Source organism: Electrophorus electricus, chromosome 8, assembly GCF_041902795.1.
Source record: "Electrophorus electricus isolate QZ-2024a chromosome 8, ASM4190279v1, whole genome shotgun sequence".
NCBI classification, from domain to species: domain Eukaryota; kingdom Metazoa; phylum Chordata; class Actinopteri; order Gymnotiformes; family Gymnotidae; genus Electrophorus; species Electrophorus electricus.
Window position 1 is genome coordinate 14,320,066 of NC_137504.1, and position 26,888 is coordinate 14,346,953.

Here is a 26,888-nt window from a genome sequence, read left to right on the forward strand (position 1 = left end):
AACACTACAATAGATTCAGCTCTTTTGTTTTGCAGAAGGTGGGAGAAGTTGTGTTTTAAACATGCCCCATTCAGATTCTGCTAGCGAATCATATAATGACTGCTGTGATTGGCAAGCTCTTGGTATACCGTACTACGCTGTGCCTAATTCATCAACCTCACTCAAATTTACAGTGAAATTGTACCTGATTGAGACACTATTGTGGTTGTCATAACAACTATAAAGGAGAGTATCTAGTCCCTGTGATAAAACCAGTCACACTGATGCAACTCAGAGTGGCACAAATCTGGCTGCTCTTATCCTGGAAATTAGGGCCACAGGCTTGCTTTGGAAGACTTGCCTTATGAGACTATAGATTTGCTGTATTTCACTGTCCAGTAAATAATTGGTGATAAATTGCATGTTGCCTTGCATATGCAAATGAAAATGGCTCTATTAATACATAGAACATCTTGTAGGGACATCAAAGAGTTACTGCATCTGTTGGCCCGTCGTACTTGAGCCTCATACGCACATTGTGTATCTGCTGATAAGGGATTCCATGCCGTTGGTAGCTGGCTGTTTTCAGTTAGATTGACTTTGCAGCTGTCCCCTCAAGCAGAATGTTCATGTGTGTCATCTATGTATAGAAAATTAAAGATCGTAGCCCAAGCTATGAACCACCAGATAAACCACCTATGGGCTATTGTGGGACTGTCCATGGTCCTGAAAATAGAAGCTCCTGTTTTCCCCTTCCATGGAACATCCCACCACTACCCCATAACATTGTTCAATATTAGAATCACTGTTATATTAGAGATGCTCTTTAGGATTAGAATACAGTTATAACAGTGTTATAGTAGAGATACTCTTTAGGATTAGAATACAGTAATGAGAGTGTTATAGTAGATATGCTCTTTAGGATTAGAACAGTGTTGATTTGGCCCACTGACTGATAAAAGGGAGACACTATTCAATTAACTAGACCTAATAATGTATTTAAACCTAGAGTTGTTGGACCAGCTCAAATCTATAGGGCATTGATAAAGCAAACAATTAAATTGGAACCTATGGCTACAATTCAACGTGTGTGTGTGTGTGTGTGTGTGTGTGTGTGTGTGTGTGTGTGTGTGTGTGTGTGTGTGTGTGTGTGTTGAAAGATAGGACACAGTTTAGTCCATAAGATCCATATATACCCTATAAAGCAAGAAAAGCACACACACAATATACTTTTGATTTTCAAGTTGCAATAGACAATGTATTCTGCCAAGGGCACATAATCACCCTTATAAAGTTGGATTACCTTGCATCCTTGACAACACATTTGTCTTATTCAAATATGGCTGATATTAACCATAAACCATAAAAATGTAGATATGAAAATATGTAGACTTCTTAAAGTTTGGCTATTTATGGCTTAAAGCACTTTCCTGGCATGTGAGCCAAAATTGCAGTGGTCATCATGACTTTAAAAAACCTATTAGATCATACCAGAGCAGTCTGCTTTTAATCCGCTCCCCCAGAGCTGTGCATTTATCTCCATGGGTCTCTCACACCTACCCACACACAAAAACCCACCCCCCACCCCACAGCCACACACACCCGTGACTCTACCCGGTCCTTGGTTCAGTGTTTTCCTCGTCCTTGGCTATTGTGTGATTGCACGTCTGATCCCCCCCAGCACCCGCTGTCTTTGTCCTGGTGGTTTTCTCACTTTCCCTGTTTGGTCTTGTCGCCTGTGACTGTGTGGCGTTGATTGTGCTCATTCCACCTTTGCCTGTTTCTCCAGTCTGCCGCTGCCGCTTCTCATGGAGGGCACTCTGCACTCCTCTTCTAATCCCCCCCCCCTTTCCAAAATAGATGAGTTGGCTCTCTTCCTAATAAGACTTTGTGAGGCATGGAGAGGTGTCTGAGAAGTGTTCGTGTGTGTGTGTATGTTTGTGTGTGTGTGTGTGTGTGTGTGTGTGGGGGGGGGGTGGCTTTGCTAAAATTATAGCAGGGGTTGTATTTTTGGTATTATTGCAAGCTACAGAGATATATATTTTGTGTCATGTTTCATGCCACTATTCCTTTCATGCTACTACTGTCTTTCATCCTATTGTGTACTAATTAACATAATCCAATATTATACCCTGTGTTTGATGAGTAAATATTCAGTGTTTTGGCAGCATTTTTTTGTCCTAAGACACCAATGATCTTGCTTTATGCTCAGGATCACGCATGTTCTCAGCCTCCACAGACCCACATGCCCACACAACGCGCATGCTCTCAGCCTCCGCAGACTTACAGGTGCACACAGTGCGTGGTGGCGGCTGCCTAGTGTTACTGTCACATAATCCCATTTGCTCTAATTATAAAAGTAAGCCATCTGATGTGCCATTGCACCTCGCACGTTGTCTAGTATTTTTCCGAGTTGCACGGTTTGCCCGAGACTTGATGCTCAGAGTGCTTGGGTTGGGCCCATTGATCTGCGGGAACGGGGGTGTTTATCATCGCAGCTCTCTGTGATGAGGTCATGAGAGTGTGATCTTCCCTCCTTCCAAGGACACTGATGAGTCATTGTGTGTACACAAGCTCCTGTAATGTTGGCCACCTGACCTGTCCAAATCTAAACCTTTTAAACCCCAGACGGAAATTTACAGTTAATGTTTCAAATGACTTATTTGTCAATGTGGCAAATGTCACATTTGGGTCAAATTTGACAATCTGTTGAAACTGATATGTCTCGGATAATATATCAGCATTTAACAATTTGATTCTGGCATTTAAAATCAGAGCAATGTTTTAAGGCAAGAACAATATCTATACAGTATATAGAGAGAATGAATTCACTTCTGTATACATGTATGTCTTCTTGAGGATAGATGAGTAAGGCTTGGTAGTAGCCTTGGAAGAGACATACAGACCATACACATTTGGTCACCAGGTTTGCTGTGATTAATGAGAATAAACTTCAGTGCTAACTGTAATCATGTTGGGCTATAACCAAATACAAGTAATGGCAGTACAGGGGACTATTAAAATAACTCTTATAATCCACATACTGTACATTTAATATCATTTACCATTCAGAATGGTTATTTTTTAAGGTAATCCTAGAATACCTCACCACCAATTATTAAAAAAATATTCAAATATTAAATTTTCCTTTAAAGAAATAGCATAATTTCTTGTTTAACTTTTTTAAAATTAGTATACTCACACTTTCATGTTTGTGCCCTAGAGCTGATACAGCATCCTGTGATTGCCGACTCTGCTAAGATTAGTCTTAGCTACAAAACCGTTTCTTGTTTATGGAAAGCCATTTGTTAAATAAATAGAAAGGGAATTATGAAATAATTTACCATACAAATAAGTAGGACATATCTAAATGAGTAAACTAATGGAGGAAAAGTATATTTAAATGAAAGTCATCTAATTATTCTTATATACAACTATATAATTTGATTTAATTCAATGAAATTAATTACAGTTTTTGTTTCTTTATTTACATTTTATAAATGGGACATTTATAAATGGCTCTTTACCCAGTTTACTTTTATACTTACTGACAATTCATATTTATTTCATCATTCCTGATTTCCTCGAGACTTTATTTCAAGATTGAATTTCTTTAGTTATTTTTATTTCTTTTATTAATTTATTATTGTCCATCTGGTCACCTTAAATAAATCAGTTTTAATGGCTTGAGTAGCTTGACCTTTCAAATATGTTGATGGAAGTCTTCTAGTCTAGACTCTCCTTGGAACCATAATGCCTTTTATCAGTTAGGGGCCCCTTTCACTCCATTGGTAAATAAAATAAACATAATGTGGCAAGAAATAAATATTAATAAAATGAAAAGTGAGTACAAATTATAAAATGCATCAATTTATCAATTAATGTAAATATTCATGTATGTATATATGAATATATTCATTTAATTACTTAAATGATCTTGGCAAAAAGGAAACCTTGAAATTAAAAATGTCACTTTCAACCACCAACTCTAGAGCGTGGAGTATATCTAATATTGTTTATCTAAAGTATATCTAATATGATTGATGGTTTGCAAGGATTAATAAGAAAAACATTATTGATGAATTCAGAGAGGACACTAAAAGCTTGTCAGAGCAAACTGAAAAAATAGAGGCTGTTAATCTAAATTATCACTGAAAATAATATACTTTTTTCCTATTTTTGAATGCTTATATGTAGAATGGTCTACTTATTGTAGCGCCACTCTGGGAATGGAGAGGGTCAAAATGAGGGTAACTGGTGCAGTGTACCAAGCTTAGTATAAGGGGGTAATTCTTGCCTATATCAGATCCTCTTTTGAGTATGAAGACATGTTTGTGCGTACACTTGAAGACATACAAGCACGTCTTAATGCCCAATGGGAATATCAGAAGATCAGAATATTCCGTGACCATGTCTTCATACTGCATATACGTATTCCGCAGACATATCTTCAGTTCGCAAGACCACGCCTTCATTCCTCAAGCGCAGGTTCACCAAGTACATCTTCATGTTGAAAGAGAGTCTGAATACAGGCAGGAATCAACCCTTATAACAGGAGAAAATGTCTGGCTAAAATGCCTCCAGATAATGAAACAACAGAATCAATAGAAATAAATTCTCAATGAATATGCAGGGCTATACCTTGTTAACTATATAACATGTTAACTATATAACAAGTTAATGTTACCTAGGTTGATAAGTTAACACAATGTTAGGTACATTGGTGGTTGCCAAGAAACTGGTGCATGTACAGTGGCGAAAATGTGAGAAAAATGAGAAAAATGTCTGGGGAGGCTAAGGTATGATTGAATAATAAAGAGATGGCAGGGGGTGACCCGACAGTGATGCTGTATTTGCCAAATGACAGAAAATGCTGGAGTTCACAGCCATGTTACCGTGTTAGTCCTCATTAACATTAACATAAAAGATGACACCAGTGCATGCTAAGTGATTCTCAATGCTAACTGGTTCACAAGATGGCCCTCCGTAGTTAAGGTTACTGTAGATGAGTATAGATGCTTATCAACACAGAAGGAGGCAAAATTCTATTTCCAAATTCTATGCCTCCATTTGAACTGTTTAACAGCTTTTTTACAAGATTTGATTGGCGATACTGAATTTTCATCCTGATTCTGATTTGCCGGTTTACCTAACAGAGGATGATCCGATTCTTTGCAGGTCTAAGTGAGCTAGCAAGCTCTCCACATATCCCTGCATTTATTTAGTCCAAAAAAGCCTGAACAGAACCATGCATTTTCCCTGTGAATCTAATTTGCAGTGTGGAAATCACTATAGTATCAGTAACAGCCCTCCTCTGATGTCACTGTGCTGTAAAATAATAACCAAATGAGAGTATTATATGACTATACTTCATATGAGTATATTTGCTCTAAAACAAATGATACATGTGTGATGTATAATAGATGCATGACATGGTCGTTGTCACGTCCGGGGGGCGGGGTGGGGTGGGGGTGGTTGCCCTCCCACTGGTCAGGGTTCATGCTTCTCCTGTGCCAGGGCATGACCCTGTCTGAGTGCCCGCTGTATCACCCTCCTTGGGCCACCTGACGCCCACCTCTCAGCTGCCTCTCAGCATGTCCTGCCGAGTGCCAACACCCTATGACCCAGTGACACCAGAACATCAAAGCTGCTCTGGGCTTTTCTATGCCTACCTCACGAGACCGTGTATCATCTACCTTCTCTGTCCTGGAGTATCCATGTTTGAAATGGTTGTTATGGCTCTTATGTTCATCTTCCATGCATGAACAAAATGCATACATCACTATAATACAGCCTCATTAAAGCATTACAGCTGGATGTTGTATCTGTTACAAATATTCCTGAATCCATCTCTGTTTAATCAGTATTGCAATCAGTCCTTATAGCTTAAACCTACAGTCAGTCCCTGTCTAAGGTTTACTGGTGCCTTTCTAAAAAAACCTTATTCAGTAATTACATGGGGGCAATCAGATGAGGGTAGGTTCTTCTGTAGAGTTTTGGACCTTCTCAAGGTTTATTCTATGTTGTAGCTCAAGCAGTTTATTCTCACCATTTACTCTATTTGGCTTGGATCGATGTGACCTGGGTTTGGAACATTGTAAAGCCACTTCGTGACAGCAGCTCATGCGTGAAGAATCACAGATTTTAATGTTTTTTGGGTTTTTTTTTCCAGCCAGAGCTGCATTTTGAATGGGATAAACAAAGAAAGGGAGTGACACGTAGGCTATTGTCTCTGGACTATACATACAAGGCAGTGAATAGAGAGGCATTTCTCTTTGGCTCTCTGTCTGCCCCTCTCTCTCGCTCTTTTTCTCTCTCTCTCACACACACACACACACACACACACACACACACACACACACACACACACACACACAGGCGCAGATGCACCCCTACCCCCGATGCACTCCAAAGCTGGCAGGACTGCTGCTGGCCTGGATGTGTGTCCGGTATGGAGGGGTGTTAATTAAAGCAGGCACGCTATTGATCTTCGCCCAGGCTCCCTTGCTGCTCTCACTGCTTGCTCCCATTACCCTGAAAAATGCTTGCTCTCTGGGGCACTGTCCCACAGATCTCTCTCTCTCTCTCTCTCTCTCTCTCTCTGTGTCTGTGTGTGTGCACGCCAGTGCCTGTGAGAGGTATGAGAGTGAAAGGCACTTGTAAGTGTGTGTGCAGGGTGTGTGTGTGTGTGTGTGTGTGTGTGTGTGTGTGCACAAAAAGGGGGGCAGGGTGTTAGTTTGTTGACTGGTTAAAACCCTGCAGTGCTTTCTATTCTGTAAAGCACTTTGTAATTCTAGTTTCAAAAAATGTTCTATATAAAATCCTTATTATTATTACTTTTATTGTTATTTACTCTTGACTCCTCAAAGATCAGTGTCCTTTCTGTGAAATGCAACATTATGCTTAACGCTTTTAGCTGTTGTCTGCACATTACACAGCACCTGAGAGACACAGCTGCTGCTTAACACCAAGGTCTAGCACACTGACTCCCCAGTTAAGCATGCCAATCTCTTCCTCCCTGAAGTGATCATGCAGTAAATGTGGAAAATCTAGTGGAAAAAAACAGGGCTTTTTTCTCAGTCCATTTTGTCCAATCACATAATAAGGAGTTAAGACCTTCACTGAATATTTTGTAATTATGTGGGAATTGGTATGAAGATCATCCCAGGGCTTTGGCAGAATAGCTCGTATCCTAATTAAAGGCATCTGAGGTGGAGAGGATTTCATTCTCCATGGAACGATGTTTGGTGTTGGGGCAGGATCTCCAGCGGTTTGAGTTATGGTGAGATAATGTCTTTAATTTATTCCGTATGCGGTTCCTGGATAGTGTTGTGTTAAATAACCTGTATGCTGTGAGAATGGTTCAACATGTGGAGATGAGAGGTCAGTAATGGCTCTGCCTACAGAGCAAGTGTTACAGACAGGAGGTGAATTTAGGGAGTTTTTTAACAGTGTCTTTATCAGTGTATCCCCAGTCTTGCATTTGGTTATACTCTGAGACGAAGTATTGGCCTGCCCAGAAATATAAACACATAGCTCCATTCAGGATAGAGTGAACAGATGAACATCATCAAACAAGGAGTACTGAATGAGTCGTTCTTTTGTCCAGTCTGTGTGTGTATGTGAGTGAGAGACTGACACACAGACCCACAGCATTAAGGACAGTTCTGTTGCTGCTTACAATTACAGTTGTATCAAAAAATAAAAATAAAAATAAAATAAAATAAGTTGCACGGCACAGCGCAGTCTTGAGCCCCCGCACAAGCAAAAGTGATGCTGACGCAGGTGGACAGAGGCAAGATGTCGGGGAGGAGCTAAAAACGCATTGCGCGAATCGGACTGCTGCAGCGCTAGTCTCCAAGTAGAACCGGTTCGGCGTGGCGGTTGATGTGTGCGTTATATGTAATACAACGACTATAAGAACGCGAGCCTTATTTTATTAAGAGGAAACGTTAGTCATATTTTGATGCCGCCAAGCTCTAATTTAACTGCTTGACAGCTCAGTTAAAACCATGGAACTTACTGACGCGGCTCCTTGGCTGTCTCGCTGCTGCGTACCTGCGTCGTCCGTTGACCATTAAACTGAATCACGTTTCAGTCTCGACAAGTGCTTTAGTGACACACCCAGACTTTGGACACTGCGTACCGGCCTCCGCATACTACTGGTTATCGTTAACAGAGTCGCTCGTGTGTATTTGGGCGAGGGCTGGGTGGTGAAATTGGTGGCAACTACTTGTCTCCACTCTGTTACGTGTCATCATCATCATCATCATCAGTTCTCTGCTGCGGAGTCGTCCGAGCCATGACAATGCGCCCGCTGCTTGCGCGGACCCTTGTCTGAATGGATGTCAGCGGATCATGGATATCGGTTTCTCCACTCTATGCTTCCAACGTAAACGCGCTCTAAATGGATGAGGAACTAGACAGCCGCAAAGTCAACAACAGCTTCCTTCGCGATCACAACTATGCAACCGAAGGTATTCAAAATGAATCTATTTTTCGAGTTTGCCATCTTACTGCCGTCTCACGTGCCCATTTACTGCAGTGTAAAAAAAATGCGTTAACGAAAGCATAACGATTCGGAATGATTTTGCAATGAGCGGGAATTTTCTAATGTACATCCCCATGATCATTTATCATGTCCAAAATGTTCCATCGCAATATTTGGACAAAAATAGAACCAGCCTGACTAACACCATAAGAAGATTTAGGTTCACTTGTCCATGTTCGTCCCCTCAGTCGCATAATTATCACTGGCGAACAAGAGGTTAGAATGAAAATTTGGATTTGCGCGTTATGAATGCAATACGGTAGTGGTGTCATGGATGGAAGTAAAGTATTTTACTCTATGAGCAATGACTCCAACTTTGCTGACAAGAAGCTGCATGTTGCAATATTTGTATATTGATTCTTGCGTTGAAGGATACATCCTGGGTTCGTCAGTCAACAATGAACAAATATAAGTTTATGATTTCCTTAGAATATTGCACCAATATTCAATAGTTTTTTCCCCCTGTGACAGGCTATTTTAAGTCAATCCTTATATAGACAGTATTGTACAGACTGTACAGACAATCTAACGTTTCTGAGTGCTGCTGAATGTCACAAAGCTGCCTGGCCTCTTATAACGAGGGCCTCCAGGAATGGTAAATGAGGTGACTGGAGCAAGTGAACAAGCTAGACATAGAGAAAGAGAAAGAGAGAGAGAGAGAGAGAGAGAGAGAGAGAGATAGAGAGAAATGAAGGATGAACACTGGGGGAGGCAGGCAGACATATGTGATGGGATTCCAGATGCTAAATCCATCGCACTCCAATACGTAATGTTTCATGTCTGCCCTCTCCAAAGCTCCATTTGCCATGTTCAGACCTAGCTAGTTTCACTATATTTCTGGCAGGAGTCCTCTGGGTACTTAAGGATTGGGGCCCTGTGTGATAAAGCTATGTAATGGTAGTAATGGTCTGCCTCAGAATATTGCTGGGTTATTAGAAAGATATTTGATATTTAAATTAGATTTGTAAATTATTTTTATTTTTATTTTTAAATGGTCTCTTAGGCTACATCATTACTTGCATTTTGATTTTAGGAAGGAGGCTGCACTTTGGTAAACACAAAACAAAAATCTAAATAAATAAAGAAACAAGTTCTGATATTTTACTAACACAAAACTCCAAGCATTTAAATACATCAACATTTAACAATAGTATCAACTTGAAAATGAGTCCCACTCATTTCACAGTCAGGCTGTGTGTATGGCTCTCTTCTGCATGAAGATAGACTAGAGGTGTTCGAATAACAGTCCTCAAAGTTCAGGTCAGGTCCTACAGATTTTCCTCCCTACCTAGGAGTCAGGTGTGATGGCAAAACGGCCAAACAGCTACATGAATCATTTAAATCAACTACAAGGGATCACAAAATCCAGGACCGGATTTGGATTTGAGGTCCAGATTTGAATACCAATGCACTAGGCTCTTGAGAATTTCTGCTGAAGAGTAGTTCCTACAGCAGAACATGGCTAAACTCCCCACCCCAAATTACCACGCATCTAAATGACTCACATACCCAGCTCCCTGGGGACCCAATTTTGAAGGGTTACTCAGAATCACATGGTGCCTAGCCACACATTTCATGCAGAAAGTTAAAACTGGTGCTTGTCGATTGAAAGCCCCATGCCTAACCTCAGTCCCCCCCCCCCCACCCCAGCCCATGCTCTCTGCAGACCACACTCACTGAATTATGTAGGTGCCATACTCATTCATCTATCACAGCTGAAACCACCTCCCACCGAAGCAGGAAGTGCCAAATTTAGTCTCGGGCAATAAAAGAGAGATGACAAGTTAAATGAGGACACCATTTGTAATATGGTACTATCACTAGACGCCACAGCACAAGCCTTCAGATGTCCACTTAGAATTTTTGAGATTGAAAAGGCAAGCGTTGAGGGGAGGGAGTGGGGAATTGGGGGGAGGGGTGGTGGGCCTGCGCTAGCGAATTTGTTTGTTGTTTGTCTGCCTGGTTGTCATAATGTAGCCAGAAGTTCCTCAATGAGAAAACCATCTCAGCTTTTTATAGGCGCCGGCCTTTAACACCCCCCCCCCCCCCCCCCGGTACACAGGAAAAACTGGAAAGTGGAAAGACACATTCCTTTTTGTGGTTTTTTTTTTTTTTTTCCATTTTTCCTGGAGCAACATTCTATAATGGGCAAATCACTCATAAAATTGTGACTGATCATGACTGTTCTTAGATAGGGAATAACTGCAGTCCCAAGTTGTTACTTGAATAGTTAACCATTAACTCACTGATGCCACTGAGTTTTTGACAATCCAATGAATAAATATAGACTCATACATTTTTAACACAACTTTAATGTGTCCCCGTTCCATTGCTCTGATGTTTTACAATCCAAACATGAAGTTTAAAATGAAAACCATGACACAAAGGCCCAGATGAAACGCATGCATTTAAAGCCATTGTTCAGCCATGTCACAGTTGTTACGTCACTGTTACGAGGATGACATAGATCCCACCTGTAATGGCATTTAAACAGCAGTTTTGCAGACAGTAGAGCTGAGGGAAAGCACAGCCTGAACACTAAACGACACCTTGCCCCTTAAAAGTATTTGGCTGAGTGTTTTTTGTTTTTCTGTATTGCTGTTGACATCAAAGACATCAAAGAGAAACCGGAGACTCTTCTTTTTTGTTGTTGTTGTTTTCATTCCCCATTACATAGTATCATCATGCTATGGCTTGTCTATATAACAGCAAACAGAGTGTGATTTCATGTTTAAAAGAGTGAAGATCCACATGAGACCCACATGAGAGTTTTAGGTATGGATTAGTGGTGAGCGATTGGGGCACGCACTTGAACGCTCCTCCTAATCCCATCAGAGAGACTTAGCCTGCTCCCCCCACGTCCAGATGATTTCTGTGCATTCACTGGCAAGCAGAGCAGGTCCTATTTGTGCAGACAACAGAGGAGGAGTGCCAAAAACCAGCAAGAAATCCAATTAACATTAAAACGCATTAAAGAAATGTATAAATTTTTTTTTGTCAGATTGTAAAGAGTATTTGATTTTAGAGATAATATGAAGGCACAAAGAAAGCCTATTTTTGGTCCACTAAAAAACTCTATAAAGGAAAAAGTGCTTGACAGATGCTCAAAAAGAGTAATATTACACTGAACATTTCAAAAGTATAGCAGACGCACAGGAACACTCAAATGTGGAAAGTGATCTCAAATGTTGGCTCACGGGAGACTGCATGTGACACGTCATTCAGAAGCATTAGGTTTCAAAAACAGGCTTTTTTTCTGTAATTACCAAATATTTTTTGTGCTGAGGCAGTGCACAAAGCCGCATGTCTGCTTCGAAGGCTGAGGTTGAGTAAGTATAGTGTTTGGATGGGGCTATCTCGGGAGATCCCCTCCCACCCCACCCCAGCTCTTCAGCGGAGGGAGCCTAAAATAAGGCTGAGTCTTCTGGGACAGCGCAGAAGTTCAAAGGGACAAGAAAGATGGTTCAGCACAGACACGGGGGCTGCTGGAGAGGATAAATAAAGCTCACTGAAATCCGTCATTAACCTGGGATCTGGCTGACCTAAAAACACAGGCCTTTTCTACTTGGGCAGGAACATGTCTTACAGAGAAATGCTCCAAATAATTCTTTACTTCATTGTGGAGAGGGAACATTTTTAAGAGGCGCAAAAACGGCTTACTTCAAATAAAAATGTGTGTGTGTGTGTGGGTGCACACACCGTGTCAGACCACCCAGGATTAAGCTAGCATATGCTCTTGTTTGTATTGTTGGACTTTGATTGGCACCAGTTCTTCATAATTGGGAGGTGGGGAGTGAATATTTATGTCTTTGCCCTACGTTTGTACTGTACATGGTGACTTGCAGCTACAGAGCAGGCTTTTGGGGGACGCCCCTGTGTGATATTCATTGCAGGGTAAATCCCAGTGGAGTTGGCCTGCATTTACAAGACGGAGTGAGCAGGGCTTTGCATAATTAGTGTGCTAATAAGAACTTGTGTGTATGTCGAGGTGTGCGGATATCTGAGCCTGGGGCAAGCAAATTCTGTTGTGTATTGCGAGCTACTGAGTAACCTAAAACCAGTTCCTTGTATGTGTGAACATACCTGGCTGATAAAGCCTGATTCTCATTCTGTTCTTTGCACTTGGACCCATTTTTACTGAGTACCATTATTATCTGTTACCTGTAAGTTCCATTGCTCTATTGTCCTGTCCAGTGGCATGACTGCATTTTTTCTTTAACACTAATTGGACTCAACCTGTAATCTCATTGGCTCCAGCTGTTGCCCATTCTGGCATCTGCTTCAGGTCCTTGTCTTTGTCATTTTTAAGGGATCTCTAAGAAATTCTAAGGAATGTGCTTTGTATATTAAAATAGCAAAATATCATACAATAATACAGTAAATACAAGGTGTCAAGATTTAATAGGGCATGCACACGAGGGCCAAAGCAGAATTTAAGTAGAGCTGTGGTGATCGGTCAGTGTCATTGGTTTATCCCGGCAGGAAATTTATCATCGAGAAATTGCATTAGTGACATGTCGTTCATTTAAGAAAGACACACTGGCCTCGTAGCATAATTACTCTTTGGAGAAGACAGCATGACTTGCTTAATTGCAATCGTTTTATCTCAGTGACAGGACCACCAGACTTTGAAACCATTAGTATAGCAACACAAGGTGATCAAACTTCATTCAGACAGATCAGTCTGTTTCTGTGTGTTAAAGCATCAGTCAACAATTCAGTTAACATTCTACATATGGTGCTATAATGCAGTGCTCATTAATACGCCTGACCTGCCATTGCATTAAGTGCATGAAATGTAACAAAGCCCGTTTACCCGTTTACCCCTGTAAGAACACAGGAGTTGTGAAATGTGCTCCTTTCAGCTTCAATCTGAAGGTAGCTAGCTGGACTTTGTACCCCGTTCATTGTTTTGGAACAGCTGCACGCTTCAGTTTGACCTCTGGCCAAGTCTCATACTTTTCTGCTTTTCTGTAGTCCCCTTTATGGAAACTGCACGTGTTTTCCTCCTTTAGCCGCATGCTTTTTGATAGCTGCCTGAGCAGCAGTGCTCACTGTTTGCGCAAAAGCAACGGTGGGCCTTTCATGTGAACAATAGCCCCGAAAGCAGGATGAGAGTCACTGGCAAAGAGCGGAAAAGTCGCCGATGGTCTCTGGAGGTGTGGCCCGTCGGAAGGTTCCAGAACAGCTTGTGCGTCCTCCACCTCTCTTTGTCTAGACATGGAGGAGGAAACTAAGAATGTCCAAGTGGTCTGATAACAAGTGCAGGGCACAGTTAGGAGGGCAGAGAAAGGACACTGGGGAGGTAGAAGCCTCCATTGTTTCAGAGTGTGTAGAGGGGCGGTCTGTTAGAGCACTGTTTTTAAGGCTTAAAACAGTACTGTGGGAGAGGGGAGCCAAGGAGCTCAGCCATCAGCGTTTTAGAGTTTATGTTCTCACAAACACAATGGGTTGGCGGTGGTTAAGATACTGTTGCCTATGACTTTTGTGTTTCTGTCATCAGTCCTGCACACTAGGCTGGATACCGTATAATGGCTTGGACGCGATAAGATCTTACATTAACTCTTTAGAGTGATACTGTATCGCAAATATCTTTGATACATATTACATTTGTAATTTGTGATGGTCAGCACTAGTCAACCTTTGCTTGTGAACTCATGTGAATTTAGTGACTCATCCAAGCATTCACAGTCCTTTGAAATGTCTGAGCTTAGATCAATGCACACAACGCTATATAAAATGTGAGGATTTCTTACTGGACTGGTTTACGTATTTAAGCCATCAGGCATGGCAATACTATTAGAAGCCCCAAATTGGAATAACAATTAACAAATGATATAATGTGCAGACCTAGTTACTGGAGTCACTGGAGGTAGCTAGTTCTGCACAATACAGCATTTGTTAATGATGGGGACTGTACCTTTCTATAATCTGTGGAGTCACTATTCTCATGTTTTTTTTTTACTGTATTTTTATTTTTTCACTTTCAAAATCATTATGTCATATTGGTATTTAGGACTAAAGCATTTAGTCAGTACTGTCATCCAAAGCAGGCAAATAAAACACTGAAAAGACACTGGAATTATTCTATTGGAGGATCAACTGCATGAAAAGTAAGTAAATCAGTCAGTATAAATGTGATTGTGTGAACATGACATGTGAACATGACATGCTTGATGGTGAAGCACTACTGTGCACTTTTATTTCTTTTAATTCTTCATTTATTTTGCTTTACTTTTTACATTTTTCTTTATTTTTATCACATGTTTGATTTTTATGCAGTTTATGTCTTCTATTTATCATATTTATTATTTATTATAATATTTACATATTTATATTTTACAAATGTATATATTTATACCTCTTTATTTAATTTTTCATTTAATTTCTTTAAATCAACTTGTTAATTTTCTACTTAAATCAACCATATTTAACTTTTATTTTAATAGTTTTTGTAACATTTTCTGGGGTTTTTTTGGGCAAAAACCTTCCTAAGGTAATAGATCTCAGGATGTAATCAGCTATATTATTCTTTTATGTCTTTGTGAAGCACTTTGAATTGCTACTGTGTATGAATAGTACCTACAAATAAACTTGCCTTGCCTTGCCTTGCCTTTCTGGATGTTATCAGTTGGGCTGTGGTTGATGGCCAAGTTCTTCAGCTAGTGAGCTATTGATCTCACACATCTACAGCCTGCAGCAAACATTGTAAACATGTTGGTGATGTTTACAGATCTCAGATAAAGGTTAAATTATCAGATGATAATTAAAATGTGGAGATACCACATCTCCCAATGCCCTGTATGACCATGCATATGTGGATATGCATGTGTGGGCTTTCTTGCAAACTAAACGGGCTGCTCACCACCAGTAACTGACCAGCAGATCCTTGCAGCCAGCCATGCCTATATGCCTTCTGCATGCATAATAGGGTGAACTGGATAACATTTGTTACAATAAAAATGAAAAGGAAGCTGTTTATGATTGGAAATTGATCCATAGCTAATACCGTCTACCAGATTACAATGCATCAAAGACCAAAATATCTGCACAATGTGTGCAAACCCTACTTTACTCTGCTGTCATCCGCTGAAATGGGACTTGGTGAGTGGTGATCTTTCAATAGTGATGCAGTGACCCACTAGCTGTAGCCCTCTTCACTCAATGAGTCCTCGTACCACAGCCACCCTCTCATGATGAGGGATGTGATCACTCATTTCCCATGCTTGGGGAGACGTACCTCCAATTTACTACTCGTTGGTGCACAGAAAAGACACCCCCTTCAGAACACTTGGTGCTGAGGTTAGTGTTACAGTAGCGCCACTCTGCTGGTAGATACTAGAGAGGGAAGGATCCTGAGAACCATTGGGAGTAGAGGGCAAGCTTCCACCCCTGCAAGATTGTGGCCCTCTGGTGTAGGCTCATTAAATTTGGATTGCTAGTGTTTTTCTGGCTCCCACTTCACTTCTCCGTTGCCCTGAGGCACCGTAAGACCAATTTTGAATGTCCCTATACCACCCCCCACCCTCCACTGCAGTAAGTGCACTACACAAAACAGCTAGGCAGTATTTTTTTTATACCTCCTACACCCTTAAAGGCTGAAACCAAGCCCTGTTTCTTCATTTCTGTGAGCACATTATTGCAATTGCACAGTCTTGAGCTTTGCTGCTGATTAATGCAGCTATCCTTCCCCTGTGTCTTCTCCATAAACGTCTGGCCTGGTCTTTTTCAGGAACTGCCTCTAGAAGTTCCAGTGAACACAATGGACTGCTGAGATCTGAGCTCTGAGATTTTTTTCCTGGCAAGAGCAGCCTCAAGTCTGTATATACGGGCTATATATTACTCTGTATATATATATAGGCTGCCTAATCCCCAACCCCCCCCCCCTACATCTAGCTAGTATATTGCACATCCACTCTACCTCTTAACACAGACCCATGGGGATCGCCCCCGGAGCTAGTGCTTGCCCTATCTGTGTGCTAAGCTCCTACAGACCAGGGCTTAATTGTTTACTTCAAAGCTCAACTGTATACAGTCTGACAGCCACGTCTTCGGAATCTCATGGGTGGAGATGTAAAGCCAGCGTGGCTGAAGCGCGTTGTGCTCGAGCTGTTGTTGCATCTGCCTTCCTTTCGGTGCATCCCACCCCTGAAAGCAGTGCGTCTTCAAATGAGACTTTGCACTTTGTGCCTATTATGTGCCCAAGCTGTTATTACGAGCTCATTAATACCAGGGCTTTTTATGACTCAGTGGGAGGGGATGCTGAAGGAGCAAGTTCTGGACCATTAATGTAAAAGAGATCTGTTTTAATGATAGGCCTTATGTATGCTCTCAATATCCTGCATGCATCCCCTGAAATGAATCGGCCGACTGCTCACATCACTCTGATACATCATCTGATTTATTAGCTTATATGCTCGGAATAGAATGACTAGGCCTCTCTCAAAGCAGGACAGTGTTTGTTAGGTCACATGCCAAAAAAAGAGAAGAACAAATGCCAAAGTAATGCTGCATATGACATGAAGAAAAGGGTAATATCACACACCATGTGGTTTCTTATTAGTTTCACAGATGCAATTAGCATTATGGACACAATCTATTACGTCCTTAATGTTAACACATGCAAAGTCTAGTTCAGTACATAATTACACGTGGTAACATGCTTGACTAGTTGTTTTTTTGTTTTTTTTTCCAATTTCTTGATGATGTACGAAGCTGTTTTGCACCGACAGTTAAGTGTAGCAACACTCCCCCACAACTCTGTGTTAGCTTATTTAATTTCCGATGCTAATGCAGCACCTCCAACCCCTGACGCTGGAGACCGCAAAATTAAAGTACGGAGGAAGCTGGACTAAATGGGTCCCTCATGGTCCTGTTTTCACTTACACACACACACACAAACACTCACACCCACACGCACTTAAGCTCATAAAGAGTTTGACAGCTAGACATGTCAGTGGGGATCACTGCAGGCCCAACCCAATCACCCAGTCTCCTAGCACAATCGCTCCACTGGCACACTTAAACCCGCAGGTCTTGCGACGCAGACCCGGCCACAGACAGCGCCAGGCTGACATCGGCTGGCATGGGCCAGCATGGCCTTGGCATGGAAATTGGAGGAGTTGTGTGGCGTGTTTGGGGCGCCCCTGCCGAGTGCCAGGCGTGCTCTGTCTCTGCGCCCCCTCACTTCGCCTCCGGCATACAGCCGTATCAGAGACACGGGCAGCCACAGATGTTGGTGTAATGGAAGCAGCTAGTGCCGGTACACATGGTGCCGATTTGAGGATGCAGATGAATAGTGCCAGCACTCTAGAGGGTACTGTAATATTTACATTGCTGTAGTGTGTAGAGCGTGTTGTGTACTGAAGTGTGTAGTGTACTGTAGTGTGTAGGGTGCTGTAGTGTGTGTAGTTTGCTGTGGTGTGTAGGGTGTTATACTGAACTGTGTAGGGTGCTGTAGTGTGTCGGGTGTTGTAGTGTGCTGGAGAGTGTAGTGTGTTGTAATATGTAGAGTGCTGTACAGTGTGTATTGTGCTGTAGTGTGCTATAGTGTGTAGTGTGTTGTAGTGTGTAGGGTGTTGAAGGGTGCTGTAGTGTGCTGTACAGTGTGTATTGTGCTGTAGCGTGTAGAGTGCTGTAGTGTGTAGGCTGCTGTAGAGTGCTGTAGTGTGTAGTGTGCAGTAGTGTGTATGGTGCTGTAGAGTGTGTATTGTGCTGAAGTGTGTATTGTGCTGAAGTGTGTAGGGTGCTGTAGTGTGTAGTGTACAGTAGGGTTTAGTGTGCTGCAGTGTGTAGTGTGCTGTAGTGTGTAGTGTATATTGTTCTTTGCTGTAGTGAATGCCAAAGTTGCCCTATATGTGACCATTAGTAGAAACTACATTAATCTCTAGAGATAATGCATGAATATGAATGTAACTATGAAGTAATACATCTAACTCATCCTAAGCCTCTCTCTCTCGCTCTCTACCTACCTTTACAGCTATCTATCTGTATATGTGGAGAGAGAGAGATATTCAAAGTTTCTTGAGAAACAGGATGTTTCGGACAGAGGTCCTTCATCATCCGCTATGCAAGCAAAGTGCTTCTGAATTTGCAGGAAGAGGACCCCAACAAATTCAGAAGCACTTTGCTTGCACAGCTGATGAAGGTCCTCTATCCGAAACGTCCTGTTTCTCTCGAAACTTTGTGTGCTTCACTACTATTTAAAATATCTCTACATCTCTTACTACAGTACACTGCAGTTTTATATATATATATATATATATATATATATATATATATATATATATATATATATATATATACACACACACACACCACACACATACACACACACACACACACACACACTTGTGTGGGTGTGTACACATATATTTTATTAGTAAAGAGTTACAGAGAAGCATTTGCCAGTGTTTATTAACAACAGGCAATAGATTAATTCCATTCTGAATCACTGCAGCGCACAATTAAGTTCAGCTTTTCCCTCCTTCACCATCTGGTTAGCGTAGGCTGCCTGTAGGAGAACTATATGTGCAGCGGGTTGTGCGCCACTGTGGTGAGCTGGCATTGATCTGGCTCCCCTCTCCCCATCAATGCAGAGGGTTATTCATAGCAAGTGGCTCTGTGCCGAGCCCTGTCTTTACGGCTGCAGTGAAACGGAGAGTGCGGCTGGAGCTCCTGAGCTCAGCAACCCCCCCACGCCCCCTCTATTTACTGCAATCCCCGCAGTCATGTAGGCACCCCCCACCCTAATATACGTGCACACCTGCCCACGCATACACACACACACACACACACACACACACACACACACACACACACACGGACCTACGAGACTCTAGCAGGGAAAAATGGACGACCAGTGCCACAGAGAATCCACTGCCCTCAAGGGTGAGGCAGGGTTGGGGGGGAGGGGGGGTGTGTGTGTCTGAAATACTGGACACCAGGGACCGATATTCAGGATTTATGTATTTACCCTGATAGCATGTTTCTCACTCGCCGTTTTGCGTGGGCCCATTGCAGGTGTGGCTTGTTGGCGGTCTGCTGCCTACCGAGGCGGGAAAGCTGCGATGGCTTTGTGGCTACAGCGGAGCTGACAGATCCGCTCTCCAATATGGAAGCAAGCTCGGAAAATGGGTGCATCCTTAAACATCCTGAAGCAGAAAGGGTCTCATGTTTCTGCTTGTGGCACTGAAGGAAATTCCAGTTTCTTTCCAGTTTGAAGTCTCCACTTTGGAGATGACATCCGGTGGCCCAGTGTGAACAGAACATTTAAAACAGAATTTGAATTCATTTTAAATCAATATAGGTTTATCTACTTGGGAATGTGCTCCTTCATGCCAAATCATTGCCATATTTCTTTGTCAGCTCATTTTTTATACAATAAAATGAGTAAAATGGAAGTATTCCATTCCAGTTTATTGATAGTGAATGATAATTTAGATGCAATTGTAAGATCTTCTATTTGTCAGTTGTGTTATAAAATCATAAGCCTATACAACTATGTGCAAACATGTTAAGAGTCAAAAACACAAAATCCTATCGTTTAACAAAGTCCTACAAGCCTTTCTCTAATATTGGCTCTGTGCACCAAACACACCAGGAACCAGCGTATCAGATCAACATAAATCTGTTTCCATCAGCTCAGAACTTTCAGTTTCAATGAAATTTTATTTGTTTGACACTCTTTACAATACATGTCACAAAGCAGCTATACAGAAACCATCTATACAGATAATTTGGGTACAGGCCCCTAACAAGCAAGCCAGAGTGTCAGTGGCAAGGAAAACCTGCCCAAGAGCAAGAGAAAGAAACCTCAAGAGGAATCAAGACCCAGAAGGGAAACCAATCTGCCTCCGGCCTTCACCGGATGGCCGACTTTGCTTCAGGCATGCGGCCTCCCTGACAGGGAGATGGCGAACGAGCAACGAACTCCAAGCAAAGAGTCTGCCGATCTGGCTGTCTTGGAGCAGATCCGGATCTCAACCGGACCGTCGGATGGGAAGTTGGGCACAGATTGTTATAGAGGGGGCCTCAGCGAGTGTCTCTGCCAAGTCAAACAGCCCCCCGGCTACCCCACGTTTATCCAAGAAAAGAAATGTTTCATCCAAGGCCCCGAGAGGCACATTCATTATTCCAAAAGAAAATCCTCCCCTGCTTGATGTGTTCGGCTCAGTGACGGAAGGAGGGGCAGGTTATTTGCCGAGGGGTAAAGGGGGATGTAGGGCTTAACACAAAAAACACTGTCTCATTCGTTTATGTATTCACAGATTTTGTTGTGCGCATTAGCTTTCGGCACAGCCTTTCCTGAACAAAACAGTGTTCCAAGTGCTCGATTCTGAAGCTTAGATTGGTTGACACACTTCATGGAGTGTTGCATTCCTCAGTGCAATTCTGTTTGGCTATGCAAAATTTAGGTCTAATGGCTTTAGTGCAAGTTCAGAAAGCGTACGTCAGGTTTGCGGCTCTGGCCTGCTGTGCTTTAAGGATCGAGCCATGCTCAGTCCTTGGGGACATGCAAAGAGACCCCGCTTATGTTTTAATGTCCGGTTGCTTAGTTACACTGGTGATGAAAATCAGATTGTAAGCTCTTGCCTTGCATTGCTCGAGGAGCCATGAGATCCTTATCCATAACCCTGCCATCCTACGTTTCACCAGAGACATCTACTTAATCTATGGTTGGTCTTTCACCAAAGTAAACAAAGGGGCCTCTAAATGCTAATTTTACTTTCACTTTCTGACATTTCCCCGATGGTCTTATTCATTATGGACTTAATGTCATTGAGAAAGGACCAGTTTTATTCTGTCTAGCTGCCGGTGCTTGAGTAAAACAAAGGCTTTTGTGGAATTAGCACATGTATCAAGGGCTCTGCACTGATGTGTCATCAGGTGTTGCCAAGCGAATGGCATTTCAAACCAAACAAATGAATTCATTTGAAATTGTGCCTGTGGAGTTGTGTGACACGGGGTAGTTGCTGTTCATAACCCAGCGAGAGAATTACACACGCCACTGTGGCTGTCGCTCACACACTTGAACTGCATAAGATGGCAGGAATGGCGGGAAACTAGTGCCGTAAGAGGGCTCGTGGTATTGGTGTGGTATTAGCTGGAACCCATCACTTACCCTCAAGTAGGTTTGGCTCAAAAGCAGACCCGCATTTGGGGTGATTGGGGTGCGTTGGGAGAACTTGAACTACACCAGCCCTTATGGCATATTAATCATGTTGTCATAATATCGGGCTGTTTCTTGTGCCCAGTGCTGGTGCTGCGAAAGTTTTTTGCAAACTTTTGGAGATTTCATTTTTGATACAGGGGATTTCCACTGAGTCAGAAAAGATAGCTCGGTGTGAACAGATGACCGTCTGTATTTGTGCCTCCGCTGAACACAGACGGGGCAACCTGCGTGATTATCCTGGAGCCCATCGGCCTGACGCATGTAGGTTAATTCAGTAACCTTATAGCACCGTAATCTGTTAGTCATGCAGGTGTTTAGCAATGCGTGACGCCACACAAACTACTCAGTTTCTCATTCACTCATTGTACTACAACGGGTTTCCATGCTCGTGCTGTTTTGTTTGTGCTGTTTTTGTTCTCATGCAATTTTACTATTTGGCTGTTTAATTTGATGCTTAGCGCTAGTAATTCAATGAATAACCATTTTTGCGATATCTCTCCTGTTACTGTTACTTAACTGTCTCTGCCATCCATACTGAATCTGGTTGCAATGAAATATCCTTAGTGGAGGAGGGTCCTGTGACCTTAAATAGGAGATTTCTTTAATATTTTCATAAAAAAACCCTTTTAAGCCTCCGTGCACATCTGCGCCTTCAATATAATCACAAATTGCTGCTCAGTCCACTCCCCCACCTTTTCATGGTCACCCAATTGTTGTAAATGGATTTTTCTTTTCCATTTTTGTTAGAAGTCTCTATGCTTACAAAAGATCTGTATTGTAAAAGAGCTTATATCTCTAGATCTTTTTTCTTCTGTTTTTGTTTTATTCATTTCCTGGTGCATTCCTGCTGCCTTTCAAGCAGGCAGAGGCGAAACTGTATAACGCCTTGTTTTTAATAATCCACCCTCCCACCCGCCCCCTTGCCCTCTGTGCCTCAGTTACGGCCAGCCTGGGATTCAGCAGCAACCGAATTGTTTTTTTTTTTCTAATTTTAGGCTTTTCATCTCCCGTTGAATCCATGCACGGCAGAGACCGCAGAGAGATCCAATCTCCGCCGTGGTAGGGTACGCTGAATCTGCAATCTCTGATCTGCACATGTAATAATAACAGAGCGAGAAGTGCTCGGGCTCTGTGATAAATTTGTGCCCCCCTGAGAACCCATACCCTCCAAACCCACCGCTACTACCCCCCAGCCCGCGTTATTATTCGAGATGGATTTCTGTTATCGCAGGACGTGCCTTCGTGCAGCACGGCGACCCTTGACCTGGCAGTGTTCACAGGCTTCGCCAGCTTCATGATTTATTGTCTGGCTGTGACGGCAGGTTCCGCTAGGGCCTGTCCGTCCAAGTGTCCGAGGCGAGGTACGATTGGCTGTGGCGTGGCAGATGTGTGCTCCCCTTGGAGAGCCAAATTGAAATCTTACATTGCTGCATGTGACCGAAGGAGAGGAGGGAAGGAAAAGTGATCTTCTGTATGCACAGCGAAGTGAATGCAAACCAAAACAAATGATCCAAACGAAGGATCTGTGATGCCATGGTGCATGGTGGAGTGAATGGAAAAAGAACATCACCTTCCTAACATCGAGGGTTAGGATACGTGTAGTGGACTATGGATAAGGGATTATCATATGACTGAATGGGTACAGCGATTCAAACAGATGAGCGCTTCCTTGGAAATCTGTTCAGTCTGTGGTTATAATAAGGTTGAAGGTGACTTTCAAGAAGTGAGATTAAATGTCAGTAGTTACATTCTTACATTCTTCCCCTGCCTCTGGGTTCTGACAAGCTTGGCTTTTAAAGGTATTCTTTCAATTGCTTAAGGCAGTGTAGTGTTTTGGTACCAAAAGCAAAGAAAGTAAGTAAGAGCCGAGCCCCCGTGTTTTGACTGTGCTTGTGTGTGTGTGTGTGTGTGTGTGTGTGTGTGTGTGTGTGTGTGTGTGTGTGTGTGTGTGTGTGTGTGTGTACACATGAGATGATGTCTGTGCCAGGTTGGCCATGATCACAGGACAAAGCTCCATGGCCTCTTCACTCATCAGGCCATCTCCATTAATGAGCTACTTCTCCACTTTCAGATCCACCCGTGTTTAATGTGTTAATAACGACTGGGGAAGCCGACTCTTTAAGAGCACTCTGGCTGCCGAGTCTGTGAGCCTTCTTGTCATACCAGACACAGACAGCAGTCTCAGTTCCTCCCTCCATTAAGTAGCCCACAAAGAGGTTGCTGTCGTGTCAAAGTGGCGCCCATGACACAAGCCAAGATGCACTTTGTAAAATGACTTCATAAAGATCACAAAACCAAAATGGCGGTATGTTTCAGACGATAACAAGGTAGCTACCCGCTTGCCCCCAAAGCGTTTGCATATCTCTTTCAACGTTTAATTGTGCTCCGTTTTCATTCTCGCCAGAAAGTTATGCCCCCTCCGCTCCTCCACACTCCCCTCTGAAGATAACGATGAAAAACACCCGGAAAAGGAATCGGAAAATTGGATTCTCCCGAGGCCTAATTAGGTCAGCATGTTTTGTGAACTCATTCGGAATTCTGCTTCTGTGTGAGGAATCAGAATATGATTTAGATGTAATTATTTATGCCCCCGGTTCCATCTCCTGCATACACTACACCCTGTGACGCTCTTCGGGCTGTGATTTGCTCGTTTGACATATTGCTGGACCAGCACATTGAGTGGAGTCTGGGGGTATATGTATGTCACTGTGTGTAGCATATGTAACTGTGTGTGTACAAAGCATCCTAGAAAAAGATTCACATGGAGGACCAATCTAAGTAAAAATGGGTCAGACCCTGTCATATGTTACAAGGTGTGACAAGCCACTGCTTGCATGAGAAGGAAAGAGAATGAGAGAGAGAGAGAGAGAGTAGTTTCATCAGTCTTTCCATAAGAAAACAGTATCTGTGCTAGAGAATCAAGAGCCCTTACATAAAACGTACCATGACACTATGAAAAAACTGCCGTTAACCCAGAACACAACAGCCCCCCCATCTGTCACTGAGGGCCAGTGTTGGCCAGGACCCTCGTTAGTGTAACACCAGTACTGAGCCTTCAGCGCCAACAATCTGTCCAGTTCCCAGCGTTCACGCCAAAGGCTCGTCGCTTTTCACCACGCAGAGTCCCCGCCGACTGTTGACTGCGGCAAGACGAGGAGCAGCACGACCGTGTCGGCTCAGTGGCCAGCCATCCCTTCTGGCTATGCTTACGGGATGCAGTGCCATTAATTAAATGAGAACGGCAGCTTAAGGTCCGCAGAAAGAAAAAAAAAACAAAAAAGGCGAGACTTAGCTCTGTGTCGAATGTACAGAACAGGAAGGTGTGAACACTTGGGCCAGCTGTGGCTGTGTAGTGTTGGATATTGGCATCGCTGAAGAGCCCCGCGTAATGGAGTTGGGTGCAAATGGCGCTACATTTACTATGTGTGCTGGCACTTTAGACTTCTGCGTAGGAATAGCATGAACAACCCCCCGGTCTGGGAAAGGGTTGTCATGGAAACCGTGCCCTTAAATTCTCCACGCATATAAAAACCCATGGAGGTGTGTCAGAGGGAACAAGTATAAAAAAAAAACAAAAAAACAAAAACAACAACAACAACCGGATGCTTTCCTCTTGCTCTCCGTCTGATTCTCTCACTCTGTCTCTCTCTTCCCTCCCTCCGTTTGTGACGGGCTCCTGAAGGAACAAAGGGATTTGTTTCGAAAGGCTCGGCTCGCTCGTTTGCTGCGGCCGCGCGCACGCAAATGACGGCCGCCGCACACCGTAACGTTTTGAGTGCTCGGCGCGTCGCGGGGCTACGAGGACGGAGCTGATCGGAAGCGAGGTGATACAGTGCAGTTGCGAATATAGCTGCCTGCGATAGTAAGGTGAGCGAGAGAGTGGGAGAGAGAGCAAGAGGGGAAGAGAGGAAGAGAGAGAACTGCAGTTAGCACAAGCGGAGATAGTGTCCTTTCTTTTCTCGGGAAGGATTGCATAGCAACAGTGCATCGCAAAGCCAGAGAAACAGATGCATCTGCTTGAAGAGGACCAAGGAAGATGTGTCAAAGGTAGGACTCGATTGCGTGTCGGAGGGTTGGAGTCAGGGCTTTTCTGAGTGAGCAACTTTAGGTCCACAAACCCATCTAAACCACAGATGATGGACCTCTTTGCATCGGTGATCACCAGTGGTATCAGTTATGGCGTCAGATGCTGCCGAATGCTGGAGCTTGTTGGCCAGGCCATTGAGGACACGGCTCCTATTTTGAGTGGTGGTAGGAACTAGAAGAGCTCTGGGTTAACTGAGGACAGGGTGAGGAGAGGACTCGTGTTTCCTTTCAGCTTAGGACTTTCTCAGAGCGATTTGTGGATGATCAATTATTGCCAAAGAGCAAGCGACTGAAAAATTATGTTCTGGCTATGTCATGCATGTCTGTCCAATGAGCAGGGGGTTCGGGGATCTGAACAGACTCTTATTTACATAACGAAGCATTAAAGCTCCGGGAGCTTGTGGACACGCTCGTCACTGGTTGTCCCAGCCTAATACCCCCCCCCCCTTCACAAGACTCTCCCTTCCCCCTCGATGGTGGAGAGTGATTAGACACTTGGAACGCGTTAAGCATCGGGGCTCTCAGAAGCAGCTTGAGTCTTTTTTGGGTTGGGATGTGGGTCATATGCAGTGAAGTGTGTGTGAGCTTTTCATCGCGAGCTGTTCTGCAAATGCAGATGAGAAAGCAGAAAAACAAGAAGAGCTAGCTGGGAGGAGGCTTGCAGACCAAACCTGCAACTAATACATCGATTATGATGAGGATCATTGTCTCTTTAGGAAAACAGCCGTTGTTTTCTTAGGGTGTCTATAATGAACTGTATCTAAGTCCTAAAAACAGCTAGTCTCAAGTGTATGCATTAATTATCTGTCTCTGTCATAAGAAAATCTTTCTAAACGTTGAAAAAGAAGCTGCCCTTTACTGTTTGTGAACATTTCACTCGCTATCAGATGTTTGATTGTTCCCATCAAATTACAATTTTGGAGATACGATGTTTTTTTTTTAATGCTGACATGATCATTATTGGCTTCCCCATTCACACAGTATATTTCACCCCAGACAGGAAAGAGCATTCTGTCCAGCATGCTTGCAAACACCAGCTCGTGCGTGCTTTGTGTGTGTGTTTACTGCTAAGGTCCAGCGGATGTTTCCCATGTGCGG

At 43.0% G+C, this 26,888-nt stretch overlaps 1 protein-coding gene across 5 annotated transcripts in view; it reads left to right on the plus strand.

Moving 5' to 3' along the window:
• ppp2r2bb (protein phosphatase 2, regulatory subunit B, beta b) overlaps positions 1-26,888 on the plus strand; it is a 55,449-nt gene that overhangs the window by 13,824 nt on the left and 14,737 nt on the right. Inside the window, exon 1 of one of the 5 annotated variants that reach the window (XM_027023451.3) lies at positions 7,810-8,456. The exons of 2 other annotated variants lie outside the window; for them this stretch is intronic. In XM_027023451.3, the coding sequence (XP_026879252.1) occupies positions 8,387-8,456 (70 nt within the window). In that variant the 5' untranslated portion in view covers positions 7,810-8,386. Of the gene's footprint in view, positions 1-7,809; positions 8,457-14,621; positions 14,644-24,305; positions 25,752-26,888 lie in introns of those variants that run through there. 2 more of the 5 variants (XM_081720219.1, XM_027023453.3) reach the window with 2 other exon arrangements.